The sequence below is a fragment of the Saccoglossus kowalevskii genome, chromosome 17 (genome assembly GCF_978046115.1).
Source record: "Saccoglossus kowalevskii chromosome 17, keSacKowa6.1, whole genome shotgun sequence".
NCBI classification, from domain to species: domain Eukaryota; kingdom Metazoa; phylum Hemichordata; class Enteropneusta; family Harrimaniidae; genus Saccoglossus; species Saccoglossus kowalevskii.
Genome location: NC_140657.1, coordinates 10,679,037 through 10,694,255, shown reverse-complemented (window position 1 = coordinate 10,694,255; position 15,219 = coordinate 10,679,037). Strand labels below are relative to the sequence as shown.

Below are 15,219 nucleotides of genomic sequence, written 5' to 3'. Positions count from 1 at the left end.
ATGTATTTAGTAAGATACGTCATTACGTCCTAGTGGAACAAATCAAACGGTTATTGTTATAAAAATCACCAAAACACTATATTCACTCAAATTTGTATATATATATTACGTACTGTGACATCATCGAATTAAGAGAAAACTGGAAAAGACATAGTTACTCAACCATATTAAAGGGCGGTGGTCGTCTCCGCGCCGCGCAGTGTTCGATATGGGACTCATAGCTACGTACACAAAGCATGTCAAATACTTTGTTTATTTACATGAAAATCGACCACACCCGTCCAATAAATGTAACGATAAGTGCTTAGGTTCCCCATATCTGTCATAATAATAATAACCTTTAACTGAACTTATCTATTCCCCCAACAGAATACCATCGCACAGAATCAGCCTACACGACTAACTTGCGTATGAAGCATCATGTCTGTTTAGTACTTGTTCTGCTGTCACCGGTAGTGTATCTTGTAGCAGAGACAATAGTAGCTAGGTAAGGTTTACAACAGTGCACCCATTGACAATTCTACACAATTACGATTGATTTAAAACAAACGAATGTCTAGTACGGTGCCTTTTTTTTTCTGGTTGGAGGCTTGGATTAATTATACTTGTTTCTAATTGTACAGGTTCAGCGACGTTCAAACCCAAACTACCAAATGGCTATATTTCCTTGCAACATTACTTCCGCCATGCTGGTTTGATATCATGGTCGATTGTCACCAGTTACAGGAAGTAGAAAGCTTTTGGTGGATGTCACAGTTTATATGTCACGTGGTACTCGCTGCCGTAGCAATAATGATTTACCACAAACTGTGTGAAATTGACGTTTCATTAAAAGAAGTTGTTGTCAGGTGGTACAAAGGCTTTATCAAGGTGAGTTTATCCCATATTTGTTATAACTCGTTCAGAAAACTTACGTCAACAAACAAATAAATAAATAGTTGAACTTAGTTTGAGCTCCATCAGTCACCCTAATAGTGAGCAGTAAACAATATTTTATTTGCCTCAGCTAGAAAGAATTTTGTATCTTTTACTTCGTTTATATTCGTTTCTACACGATTGTTTTCAACGAACAATACAACATTACTATGAATCACGCCCTCTAGTGGCGGTGTGTTTCTGTGATGTTAAAATTACGTATATGGGTGAAGGCAATGTTCTAATCGACAACAGTGTTCGATTGTGTAGTAGTTTGTCATCTAGAATATAGCGAAATATTTTGAATATAAAAATAACCCTCACTGATAAACAACTACATATCAAAAGGACGCTTATTACGCCATAGAAGCACGTTACCGCTAGAGAGTGGGACTAAATTGTGTATCCCTTACCTACCACAAAGCATACTCAACATCTCAATGTGCGTGTGTTGGCCTAAAACGAAAGTTACATAGATAGACAAATGAATACTGGGCCACAGTTATTTTGGTTGAACGGGTTGTGATATAAAAGTCGGGCGCCGTAGAGTATAGTTTGGTGTAATCTGATTTTGTTTGCTACTTACGACTGAACCAAACTGATGCATGTTCGTGATAATTATTCTATGTTATTCCCATTTTTTCCAGATAAGAAATTGGCTTTACAACGAAGTAAAGAAATGACAAGTTATTGAAAAGATACAGATCGTGGATATTTTAATTTGTTCGAAAAATAAAGATATCTCGACTTTTTTTCATTTTTATTCATTTCAAACTATAGCTTAGAAGACAGGAATACAAAAAAAAAAAAAAATACATACACTGATAATGAAACAGTAGCTCCATCGTTGTTTGACACCCAAACAAAGCAAAGATTTAAATATCCGGACCAGTATACGCAAGTTCATTTTTCCATATTTGGTTGAAAAATTTATTAGTGAACATGGCCTTTTCAAGAGAAATCATGTCTTTTAACTGTTTTAATCAATAGTGCCAAGTAATCGGAATAGGAGCGTAACGGCTTGTGTACAGACAATACTTCATCAGTAAAATTAAATTGTTCAACATTTTTTTTTTATCAAAGACCCCAAAATTATCATTTACACGTCAAAGTATATATATTTCTCGGCACATTTTTTTTCCAGTCCTAACAGTGCCAAAAATGCTCTACTACTACTCAGCAGTCACACATAAGGTGCTTTTACTGAAAACACAATTATCGTCTTCTCTCAACTTAATTGTAAATAGATTAGAATATAGATTTGTGCAAATTAGTTAATTGTTATCCACATGTTGCAATCCAGAACTAATCAGACCTGTAGATTACCCCCACAGCATCCATGTACAAAATTTCAGCGAAATCAGTTTCAGGTGGTTCTTGAAAACAAGTTTAAAATGGATGAAGAATATGCAAATTGTGTAACTAATATGCACATATTGTAACAAAAAACTATTCAGATCTATACATGTATCGAAATCTGTTGGGTGGAATTTCCTGATTAAGATGCAAATTAGGTCTATGCAATATCCCAGAGCATCTATGTATCAGGTTACATTGAAATATGTTTAATATTACACGAGAAACAAGTGAAAATTGGCTAATCAATATGCAAATTAGATTATTAATATACGCAGATTTCAACCCAAACTATTCAGGTCTGAGCATTATCCCAACTTTCATTAGAATCTGATAATCCGTTCTTGATTGTGCTTCGCACACGGGGGTCAACAATTAGGTGAAGTGATTACAACTATAAGTGACAGATGCAATCGCTATCGAGATGCTGAACTGTTGAGTTACGTACTGTTAATTGAACATCCAGTTATAATTTGGGCGTGGTTTTTCAGAATTGGCTGTGGTTTCTAAATATGGGCGTGTTCATTTTTGTAATTCAATGTTTTCATAACTCGATGTCCGCAACTCGAACAATTCAGCATCTCATCGCACACGAGCTAATATTGCAGCAGAATAAACTTGCAGTTGAGCTACCTTGGTGAATTATCAGCAAAATATTTTATCTGCAAATTAATGTTTTTCTTTGAAATAGTAAATTTCAGTTGAATCATCGCAGTAGCTACACTTCATCGTCACCTTCACAACCAGCGTGCATCTCTGATTTCTTCTTCATGGTTATAAACGACTTTTCATCATCAGTTGATCTTGATTGGTGCATGAAATCTTTATTTTCCATATTTAATGGTTGGTCACAGCTACCAATTGCACTGTTTGGAACCTACAAAAATATGAACACATTTTGAATATGGGCGAGACTGTAATATTTAATTCCTTATTTTTGAGTTGTCGGGTTTTGCCAAAACACCACTAGAGGGCGTAACAAACTACCCGTTCAGCGATTGGAGTGGGGTTAAATTAATACAATATTGTATGCACCCGATTGGCATCGTGTGAGAAGCGTATTATTTCCAGATTCCAACCTACAGGCATACAACATAGTTAATTGGTATTGCAATGCTCCTGGTGTACTTCCAGTACAATGGCGAAATATCCCTGACTTTCAGATGTTACTTTCCATGACTTTCCACGAAACAACTTTTCATCGCAAGGAAACTAATATTTTTTCTTCACTGTTTGTTTAGTCTGCCTCAAGACATATGATCGATGATAAAAACTAAACCGCTGAATGGCCATGTTTATATTTGTATGTGCAACGGAAGTGATGACAGTCGCAAACGTGAACCTAAAGATATCAGCGATGTTTTTATTACAGTAAAAATATACATATAGTTTGTAGCAAATAAATATATGTCAGGCAGAAACGACGGGGCTTACTCGATATTCCATAATCGCCAGGCGCTCCAAGGAACCAACATTTAGTTTATCAGCATGTTCTACAAGTTCAATAAGCTTTGCCTGCATGTTCTGTATGCTCCTAGGGGAATTCACGAACTTTCTTCGAACTAAGATTAGACTCAATATGTTATGCCTCGGTCATTAAAAACAAATCCACTCACAGTGCGCCCGCACGCGTTCAAACCTTGAAATGGTTATGCAAATGAGCAGCCACAAGGAACTCAAAAGTCAAGCAGGCCTGTTGCAACTGATCTTAGCACCATCAGCCTTGTGGGTACTGGTCCGAACGATGAAGTAGTGAACCACAGTAAAAACTGAAGTGTTATCTATTGAGTTAAGGGGCCCAGGGTAAGGGGTTTATTGCAATAGTTGAGTATAAACAAGATGTCGTTTGCAGGAGTTGGTGATGGTGCTTATTAGGTCTCATGCCACTAATTAACCAATGGCTGCTCGTAGCCTAGCAAGAACCAATGACATTTTTTAAATATTATTTTTCTCAGGTGCTCCCTGTTTGAGGGCGTAATCACCTGGGTCAGAAGTGAGACCAACATGTGGTCTTTTGTTTACTACTTAGCGGCTGTGTACCTGTGGGTTTATTCTGTGTGTTAATGGATGTTCTAATCTTGGTGTTTTTCCAGTGATTTCTCTTGGTGCAATCCAAATACAGTAGGTGTGTCTTGTTTACCTAAGATTTGCAAGAGTTTGAGCTGGCCAACATGTTAGTTTTTTTCATATGGTTGATTACTGGCATGTTGATTTCCCATTTTTGAGCCATATTTTCAACTTTCTTCGTCATTTTCATATAGCAATCTCGTCATATGTTAACATTGTCGTCTATGGAAATTCAATTAGTGGTATGAGCCCTGTACGGACCGTCGTCAATAGCAACAGAGAGGTCCAATGATCAAAAAAAATCACGGAACTACTAGACTTGTGGAGTACTTCTTATCGCGAAGATAGCGCTCCAAACTACACTTCATGTTGGCGAGGGAAGCTGGCTCATATTCGTCTCCGTCCTTATTTATGCTGATGAGAAATGTGCCCAGAAGCTCATTCAACTCGACCGGTGGTATGTCTTCGAGGCGCCGCAATTCTCCTGCATTCAGAGTTAGCCACTCGGTACAGCGACATCAATCACGTTCGGTGGTTTTAACGGTACTTTGATTCTGGTGTGCTTTTATAAAACCGTCCACTTCGTCTGGTACTTTTCTGGTGCTGGTCCAATAATTTCAAGTTGGCCCTGTCCTACCGACCGCAACCACTGCATAACATCAATTTCGTCTGCTGCTGCAATTATCGTCTGCAGGTTCTCAAGGGAGCCAGTTAACAGGACGCGTGAACATATCTATCCGCAGTGCCAAACTTATCGACTCTGATTACTAATGTTGTGTTAGCTATTTATAGCCTCGGGGTGCTTCGGGTTAACTCGGGGTACTTCGTGGGGTTGACGCAGACGACGTTGTAACATTTGTTAGTTACCGATAATAAATCTGGATATTCACCATTATCCTGGAAGTGATCTGAGTTATTTGATAACACTACATGGTGTCAGAAGTCAACGTTCCCACGAGACCCCGCCTTGGATGAAATTATTTGCTGTCAAAGAATAATTCATCGTTGGAAAATTACTCGACTGTCCTGGACGAAAGTGACGTCCATCATCTGGCGGTAAAGTTGCTAGTGTTGTTATATTTATATATTACGTGACTTGCTACTTTCTGAAGCTAAACGCAGCAACTGGGAAGCGATCTAATCATATATCAAGTATCCTAGTCACAATTATCAGTGATTATTCATAATATTACTTGCGAGAAGCCAGCGGACAATCTCGATTCGTGAGGTCAATGAACTCTGACCCGTGTACGCTCGACTAGAGAAATCACCCACCGAAGTTAGTTTTGAGGTGATAGTGTGATCGAATATGGCTACCCAGTTTCAAATAACCCCTCCAGAACAGTTTTCATTCAAAGGGGAAAATTGGGAAGCATGGATGAAGAGATTCGAGCGTTTCCGCTCTGCTAGTGGCCTTGGTGATAAACAGCAATCCGTACAAATAGACACACTGATCTACTGTATGGGGAACCGTGCAGAGGAAATTTTCAACAGTTTTGAATTTCCTCCAGCCCCTGAACCACAAGAAGGAGAACAGGCAGTAGCTTGGCCAAAATACTCTTCAGTGAAAGAAAAATTCAATGATCACTTCATAGCCAGAAGAAACATAATCTATGAACGGTCCAAATTTAATAAAAGGAAACAAAGAGAAGGCGAGACAGTAGATGAATTTATTACCGGCTTATACCATTTAGCAGAACATTGCAATTATGGTAATCTGAAAGAGGAATTGATCAGAGATCGTATTGTAGTTGGAATTCGTGACAAGAAACTCCAAAGAAAGCTGCAACTGGACAGTGATTTAACCCTAGAAAAGGCCAAGACTTCAGCAAGGCTGAGTGAACAAGTTGAGAAAGAACATGAACAAATGACTAAAGAAGATGATGACTCAAAGCAAGACAAAGCGGATATTGATGAAGTCTCCTACAAATATCAGAAAAAGTACAGATCAAAGTACAAACCATCTAAGAACACAAAACAGAGGTGTTTTAGGTGTGGAAATGGACCACATCATTTCAAGTATTGTCCAGCTAAATCCAGTTCATGTAATAAGTGTGGCATAGTAGGCCATTGGGCAAAATTCTGTATCTCTAAGTCTGAAGGCAAACCAATGAAAGTTAATAAGTCACATGTTCAACATGTTACAAATGGAACTGATCACCTAGGCAGTACATCTAGTGATTCTAATTCAGATTCCTCAGAGACTGAGGCCTCGGCTAATATAAGTTATGCATTCTTAGGTAATGTTACTGCTAATGGGAAATCAGACTCCATTTGGAATATAGCACTGGATGTCAATAAGTGCAAGGTTAATTTTGCTATAGATACAGGTGCTGATGTTACTATTTTACCAGAAAGTGTGTACTCAAGTTTAGACCTTGGAGTTAAACTTAGTAAACCAGATAGATTCTTATTTGGTGCTAATAAGTCAAAGTTAGATTGTGTAGGGAAATTTACGGCTAGATTGAACGCCAATAATACTAAGTCAAATCAAACCGTGTATGTTGTCAAAGAGTGTCAGAAAGCTTTACTAGGCAAGCCTGCTATCCAGGCACTCGATGTAGTGAGAATCATCAATAATGTACAGGTTGAAAACCGACACCCACAGTTGTTTTCTGGGTTAGGGGTGATGAAGGGTGAATATGACATAAAGGTTGACAAGGAATTTATTCCATATGCTGTCAATGCACCCAGAAAGGTATCATCAGTTCCTCTATATAGATTGATAAAACATAAATTACAAAAGTTAGAACAGGATGATGTAATTTTCAAAGTCAGTGAACCCACTGAATGTTGTGCCCCTATGGTACCAGTACCCAAGAAAGATAAGAATGGAAATATAGTAGATGTTAGAATTTGTGTAGATTACACAAAATTAAATAAGTATGTGAAAACTGAGAAGTATATGATCCCCAGTGTTAATGAAGTACTGAGTAGGCTCCCTGGTGCTAAAGTTTTCAGTAAACTGGATGCTAATTCTTGGTTCCACCAAATACCATTAACCCAGCCATCATAGCTTCTCACCACATTTATCACTCCATTTGGCAGATATGCATATCGCAGAATGCCATTTGGGATTACTTCAGCTCCTGAGCATGCGCAAAAGCGAATGTCTCAAATTTTAGATGACCTTGAGGGAGTGGAGGTCTTTATTGATGATATTTTGATTCACGGGCCAAACCAATCTGTACATGATTCTAGGCTTGAGGAGGTGCTGGCACGATTAGAGGAAGCGGGCATGACTCTAAACAAAACTAAGTGTGAAATTAGTCGTCGTATGGTTCATTTTGTCGGACATATTGTATCAGAAAATGGCATCGAACCAGACTCTGAAAAATTCAAAGCATTAACTGATATGCCATCTCCAGAAAATATTCACGATGTACGCAGATTCCTGGGCATGGTGAACCAATTTAGCAAATTCTCCCCAAAGTTGTCAGATCTCACCCATCCAATTAGAGAGCTATTACAAAAGGACACCTTATGGTCTTGGGATGCTAACCATGAAAGGGCATTTAATGAAATTAAAGTAGTGTGCGTAAATAGCCCATGCCTTGCTCTGTATGATCCTAAATTGGAAACAAAAGTTGCCAGTGATGCTTCAAAAATTGGTTTAGGTGCTTGTTTGTTTCAAAAGCAAATTAACGGGGAGTGGAAGTTGGTTTTCTGTGCATCAAGATCAGTTTCAAAAACTGAACAAAATTATGCCCCTATAGAAAGGGAGGCACTGGGGGTCACTTGGGCATGCGATACATTCGCAAATTTTCTGATTGGTCTCAAATTCAAACCGACCACAAACCTCTTGTGCCCCTTTTTGGACAAAAAGATTTGAATGAGCTCCCACCTAGAATACAGCGATTTGGAATTAGATTGATGAGATACCATTTTGATATATTTCATGTACCAGGCAAAGATCTCATTGTACCAGATGTCTTATCCAGAGCTCCCTGTGCCATTAAACCAGATAAAGAAAGTAAACAATTGCGTAGAGAAGTTAAATCATATGCTTCTAATGTTGTAAGTCAACTTCCAGTCACATCCTCTTATTTATCAGCCATATCGCAAGAACAGCATAGTGATGCAGTGTGTTGTAAATTGATTGAGTTCTGTAAATATGGGTGGCCAGATAGACAATTGCTATCAGGCACTCTAAAAGCATACTATCCATTTCGAGCAGAAATTAGTTATGTTGATAAAATCTTGATGAGAGGGTCTAGGATTATTATTCCTAGCTCAAAAAGATTAGATGTTTTAGATATGTTACATGAAGGTCACCAGGGGATTGTTAAATGTAGAGAGCGGGCCAAGTGTTCTGTATGGTGGCCAGGTCTTAGTGGTCAAATTGCCGATTTAGTATATAAATGCAAAACTTGCATACATCACAGCCCAGACGTGATAGAACCCATGATTCCCTCAGACTTCCCTGAACGGCCATGGCAGAAAGTGGCTGCAGATTTCTATTTCTTAAAGAACACCACATATCTCCTGGTTGTGGATTATTACTCAAGATTTGTAGAAGTTGCTAAATTAGAGGACACATCAAAAAGTAGTGACATAATAGTTCATTTACAATCTATGTTTGCCCGCCATGGGATACCCGATGAATTGAGATCAGATAATGGACCCCAGTTCTCAAGTTGGGAATATAAAACCTTTGCTAAGAAATATGGGTTCATGATTGTGACCAGTAGTCCAATATATAGCCAGTCAAATGGAGAGATTGAACGGGCTGTCAGGACTGTTAAGCAGCTTATAAAAAAATCAGCGGATCCATACTTGGCATTAATGGCATACCGGGCAACCCCATTAGCCAATGGATATAGTCCAGCTGAGTTGCTATTTGCTCGTCGTATTCGGACGACAGTCCCAATTCTACCATCACAGTTAAAACCCAAACTGCCGGATATAGAAAATCTTAACAAGTTTGAGAGGGATTATCGTGCGAAAGCTAAATTGAACTATGATAGGTCACATCGTGTCAAGGAAATGCCTGAACTTAAACCAGGAGCAAAAGTTCTGGTTAAGGACATGCAGTCCCATGGTGAGGTTGTGCATAAATTGCGTGAACCTAGGTCTTATGAAGTAGCTATGCCCCACAGGGTGATTCGTAGAAATAAGAAGTATTTAGCTCCATGTGGTCATGAGGATGACCTCCCACCACAAATTGAGGTAAATGGAAAATCTGAAACCACAGTTCAGGGAGCACCATTGACCATGGGGACTGAAAAGCAAAATGTGGTACACAGACCCCAGCCTGAATCATCTACTCTGCAAGAATCAAACTTTACTGAATATAGAACCAGATTAGGCAGAGTCATTAAACCTCCCAAGAGATTAGATTTGTAATTCTTTTGACTTGCAATTACTGTATTTCTTCAGATAGTTTCGATTTTTGCCAGCCTTATTGGCATTAATGTGTTGTATTTTTGAAGTTGTTCGCATTGTACTGAAATTGTACTTTATGGTGAGTTTGACTTGTAAGGGGGATGTTGTGTTAGCTATTTATAGCCTCGGGGTGCTTCGGGTTAACTCGGGGTACTTCGTGGGGTTGACGCAGACGACGTTGTAACATTTGTTAGTTACCGATAATAAATCTGGATATTCACCATTATCCTGGAAGTGATCTGAGTTATTTGATAACACTACAACTAACACAATTGCATGCAAAACTTTGTTACTGCTTATGAAAAATGTACCTTTTTACCAATAAGAATTAAGATATAAACCCTGTATTCTTTATGTTATTAAAGGCATGTAATAAAAATATTACAGCCCGAATATGGGCGTTAGTGCCCTCGCGCTAAAAAAGACCCCTAAAAACCGGGGGGGGGGGTCAGTCATTCTGTATGTTGGACGATATATATTTGCGGCGGCAAAATGGCCAAGCAGCGTTGAACGAAAAACCGTCGTGGCGGGTTTTCAGGCATTTATAGTTGCTCGTTGCCATGATTATTTGCCTTGTGTACGTACACATTCGTGTCATCGAATTTCCTCAGTGCCTTAGACAGTCATGTTTCCTGTATGACTGACGATTTTGTGTTAAGTTTAGTAGGGATAACTAATTTGAAATCGAGGCTGGAGGATTTTGGGAAAAACAAATGTTGGCTGAAAGCAAGAAAAATCAAAGAAAGCTTAGAAAGAACTCATTTTCTATATTAGAAGGATGTCTTCGATTCACATAAAACATAAATTTTATTTATTGCATGACAAATCATTGAAGTATATCTTATATTTCTCAGATATTACAGTTATACATATTAATGAGGTCACATGACAATATATGTGCATGTGTTATGTTGGTCATTATCTGCACCAGTGATTAATACATTACAGTTAAGCATATTAAGTGGGTCACATGACCATATGTGATCATTTGATATGTTAGTCATATCTCTTGTAAAATACATCCATTATAACACTAGTTGCATGTTCTGCAACAGTGATTGAGACATTGAACTACATATAGTATGTATATTAATGCAGTCACATGTGCCCAGTTATACGAGTTGGGTAATTAATATTCATTGATTGCAATCCTGAAGTGTTTTGTAGACTACCCAAAATAACATATATACCGCGTGTCATTGAAATGTGAAGAATGATACTTAAGATATCCGCCGATAAAATTGTTTAATTTATGCATGGAAGGTACTAACCGTTAGTACTTTCCATGATTTATGCAACACATAATTTGACTCTAATCTAAATGTGTATATGGCTTGTCCCAGAGCATCTATGTACTAAATGTCACTGTCAGGAATCCAAAGTTTAATATATTTCCAAGTATTACGTCCTCCCTGTTAGGCTTATAAGCTTTTAAATGCATACATGATTTACATAGAAAGGGGAATACTTTGTGACTTGTTATAGGTGGAGAAATAAAGAAATACTTAATACATATATTGCATGCACGAATTGTTACATTCTTCGCAAGGGGAGCAGCCTGATTGGACGACAAAGAATTTACCTGGGGTGAGATTTGTCTCCAAATACTATGGTACCGAAGACTTGATTCCCGAGAATTAGAATGAATTTGAGGTTAATAAACTTTGGTGAATTTGGTTAGCCGGGTCAACAAACTCGGTTTTGCATTTCTGTCAGTTTGCATAACATTCCTGTCGCACCTGATGTGGTAGTTTCTCGCAATTCTTCTGGTTTCGACCAATTAGAAATGAGCAGTGTAAACAAAGGGGTGTCATCTTGATTTACATATGGTCCACAATAAATTGAACAAGAAAGCGTGCCTTGGTTGGCGTGTTGGACGATCCACCAGAAGTACGGTATAACACAGATAACGTCACCATTGAACTCCGGATTGAGAATTCACTCTCTGGTCGTCCTGGTGTCAGCTATAGTACTGTACAGCGTCCTCGTGATGTGAGCCACCCCTGGAAACAAGGCGTCTGAAGTTTGTCGCCACGTTTGCTGCTGCAGTTCGACATCGTTACGTCCGGTATAGTGCATCTGCCTTACACGCACAAACAGCCAGGTTTCAGTTTCCCCTTGCCTTACTTGCATATTTCGACCGCGGTTACGTTTATCGGAACCGTCTAAAATATTTAGGCAATGCAGTAATATTTAATTAGCCGATTTTGTGAAGCTATTTGTGTATTTACTGTCAAACTTTTGCTCTTTGTATTAAAGTGTACGTACGCACATTGCAGTTAATTCAAATTTGGTGTCATTTAGTGCTGTGCGTGTATGATGAATGTGTTCGTTCCCTTATTTATAAATTCTCTATGGTTCTTAGATGTCTAATTGTTATTGGCCTGAGATCATTGTCGTCTTGTAACGATAACCATCTTAATGATTTCCAATGCCTTTATGGCCCGTGAAAAGAACCCACAAGTGTGATCTATATAGTTTAAGTTATACGAATCACTGTTTGGCATTCCCATTCGCTTTGTATGAATTATTTCAGATTTAATACAAATATATATATATATATATATATATATATACCTCTTGACAGTCACTGTGATGTGATGCGATATTGTCGGAAAAGCTAAAATGGGCTTGTTAATATGCAAATTAGGAGATTAATATGCACATCAGGTTTGTGCATTGTCCCATAGCAACTATGTACCAAGTTTCATTGAAATAATGTTAAATGAAACCTTTTAAACAAGTGAAAATGCCTAAACTTAGTTAATTAATATGCAAATTATGTAATTAATATTCAGAGATTGCAACTCGGAACTAATCGGGTCTAGTTATCTGTCAATTCTTACCCATAATCTTGATGCCAGTTGAACTGCCCTCCAGTATGCGCTTCCTTCATTGAGAGCTTACTGTGATAGTGATAAACCTCGCCTCCAAGCAACTGAAATTATAATGTTGATTTAATCCTTATCTGGTCAAGTTAATGCGGGGTATAAGGCTGGCAGAATAAGGGTTAATGTCTGCTTGTCGTCGGTTGTTTACTCGGTTAAGTTTACACCTTGTTTAGTGTCATGTGTATTGTAAAGACAGAGAAACAAATCTATTTACTTGCTCCATGGTACCAGCAATCTTCTCGCACCTTGCCAACATACCAGTGACGTCATTTCCAGCCTGATTCCAGAGGCACATCTTCAATTTGAGCCCGTCACCGTCATCATGGTCGTACGTGTGTTTAATCACCCCTTCTTCGTTTTCAACAGCTGATGTCAAAATAGAAGTCTCTTTTTCACTGAGAACGGCCCTTTCAACAAATCAAAGATTCATGTTTGAAAAGTAATTCTGTGTGATGTCATTATATTTATATATATATATGAGCTTTCTCCTAAATTTTACAATAATGAGAAATTGCAGCTGTGGACGTGGTAAATATAGATATGTAAATATATTGCATAAGCAGAAACAGTTGTGTTGTTTAAAGATTTGGACCATTAACCCGGCATTTGTCTGAGACTAAAGTCAATACTCGCAACCGGAAATATAAATACCATAACACATTTCTCATTGAGGACTGTGATCAATATGTTACCTCAATATTATGTATCCATCTTCGTCAAACTTTCGTTTTATATCTTCCGTCACCTGGAAATCTCCCGTGAATTGATATTCTGTAAAAAGTACAAAATAAGTCGGTCGATTTTTCTTTTTGTTTGTCACTATCTTCTTCCCACCAGTGTATATTTGTATTTGGCTAATCAATATATAATTACACTTCATAAATGGATAATAAAACGAAGGAAATCAATACATCTAAAACAATAGTTTGTCATTCCCCAAATGTGTGACCTACAGACAGACAACCCTGGTGCGACTGTTGTGCAAACATTTAATACTTCACGTCAATTCCGATTTAGATGACCCACAGCTCACCAAATTTTGAAAAGAATACATACTGAGTCTCAAATACTAAATATTGCAGTCATTTCCATCCAGGTAACTAAAAAAAAGTAAATAGCAAACTACAGAGCCGTTTGGACCCAATGACTTTTGACCTTTTAAATGTACGCCTACAACGAACAAAGTTCAGTGCATAAGAAAACGGTGAGCGGTGGTGAAAAACACAATAATATGCTTTGATTGCTTAAAATATGATTTGAAATAAGCAGGGGACATATACGACCCCACGGTGCACCAAAATAATCAGTGATATAAGCAATTAGACTAACAGACGAATTGTTTACATTCATGTGAGCGCTAGTATTAACATGGCGCTTCCGCACTGCTCTATCAAGCCCATATCATATATATATAAATATTACACAGTAATGTGCAACTAATAGTCTGTGGCGTTGCACGGCATTTCTCGTAAATGAATGAAAACATTGTTTTTTACGGAATTCGTGGTGATTAGTAAACAAGTAACACCTACCGTTCATAGTGCTGGACAACTGTATAATAATTTTTTTTATAAACATGTGACTGACGTTTTAGGGATAGATCAAACTGTTTTGACCCCCTAGCTTGCTCGTTTGTATCCGACATCTCTTAATAAAAACATAATCCGCGACTTCTAACTCAAGTTTGAATTTTTATTATGTTAGTTGTCACTTATTCTTTTTAGTTGGTATTTTGAACAATCAAAGGAAAACATTTTATGAAATAATTAGTATACAAAGCGACTTGTTTTCTTGTATATTGAGTATTCGACTTTTACTAGCAAACATATATTTATTTTTTATTGATATTTATGTCCCATATTTTTATTTTTTAACAAAAGATTTTTTAATGTAGCAATTTACTTTGTTTTAATGACATTGTTTACAATTTATGAGCGCGCTGGGACGTGATACGGGAAATTATTGCCCTGGTGTGAGGGCGCACTTTCTACAGCGTTACGAGGCCGGACAATACGAAGTATATTACCGGTTTAACACATTTAACAGCATGTACTTTTTCTCAATTTGTTATACTTGTACGCCCCATCAAATTGATCAGATCATTGAACACCATACGTAGTCCTATGTTTGACTCCACATAACCATGCGATTGTGACTCCCTCATGACACTGACATCTTTTTTCTTTACATTCACAACAGTATTCTCCAGCAATTGTTCAGGCAGGGTTGAGTTGACATTACAGTCAACGCAAGTGTTTAAATTCTGCTTGCCACCGTCTTGTCTTGGTATATAAATTCTCGGGGTTCTACTTTCCTCCGAAATCGTCGATATAATTGATCACCTCGTTTTTTTTTTATTTGCTTTGAGCCTCTCTCTTTCCCATTGCAGAGCTTAAAACGTGTCTCGACTTTCACTTGTGTATCGTTGCAACAATGTTCCGGTGATACACCTTTGAAAATGTTATGAAGGAGTAAAGCAAGGCTGACATTGCACGATTCTGTGACACGTAATTGCACAACTCGAATCGTGCCAGTGCGCAAACTATTCGTAAACTGGCGTGAAGTGTGTGTAAACCCGTCGTGACTGCGTGCCATATCGGGACGA

At 38.0% G+C, this 15,219-nt stretch overlaps 2 protein-coding genes across 2 annotated transcripts; one reads left to right on the top strand and one right to left on the bottom strand.

The window, feature by feature from the left end:
* The first annotated feature begins 379 nt into the window (after positions 1 to 379).
* LOC146732636 (uncharacterized) lies at positions 380 to 1,667 on the top strand. The gene is made up of 3 exons (XM_085492162.1): positions 380 to 487; positions 624 to 870; positions 1,563 to 1,667. Exons 1-3 carry the CDS (start codon positions 411 to 413, stop codon positions 1,596 to 1,598), a joined length of 360 nt encoding a protein of 119 aa, XP_085348288.1. The 5' UTR covers positions 380 to 410; the 3' UTR covers positions 1,599 to 1,667.
* Positions 1,668 to 2,796: 1,129 nt separating this feature from the next.
* On the bottom strand, positions 2,797 to 14,167 carry LOC144358864 (uncharacterized). Its single transcript, XM_085492231.1, has 5 exons — positions 14,147 to 14,167; positions 13,307 to 13,385; positions 12,829 to 13,021; positions 12,570 to 12,661; positions 2,797 to 3,148 (listed from the first exon to the last, which is right to left on the bottom strand). Exons 1-5 carry the CDS (start codon positions 14,151 to 14,153, stop codon positions 3,109 to 3,111), a joined length of 411 nt encoding a protein of 136 aa, XP_085348357.1. The 5' UTR covers positions 14,154 to 14,167; the 3' UTR covers positions 2,797 to 3,108.
* Positions 14,168 to 15,219: the final 1,052 nt, after the last annotated feature.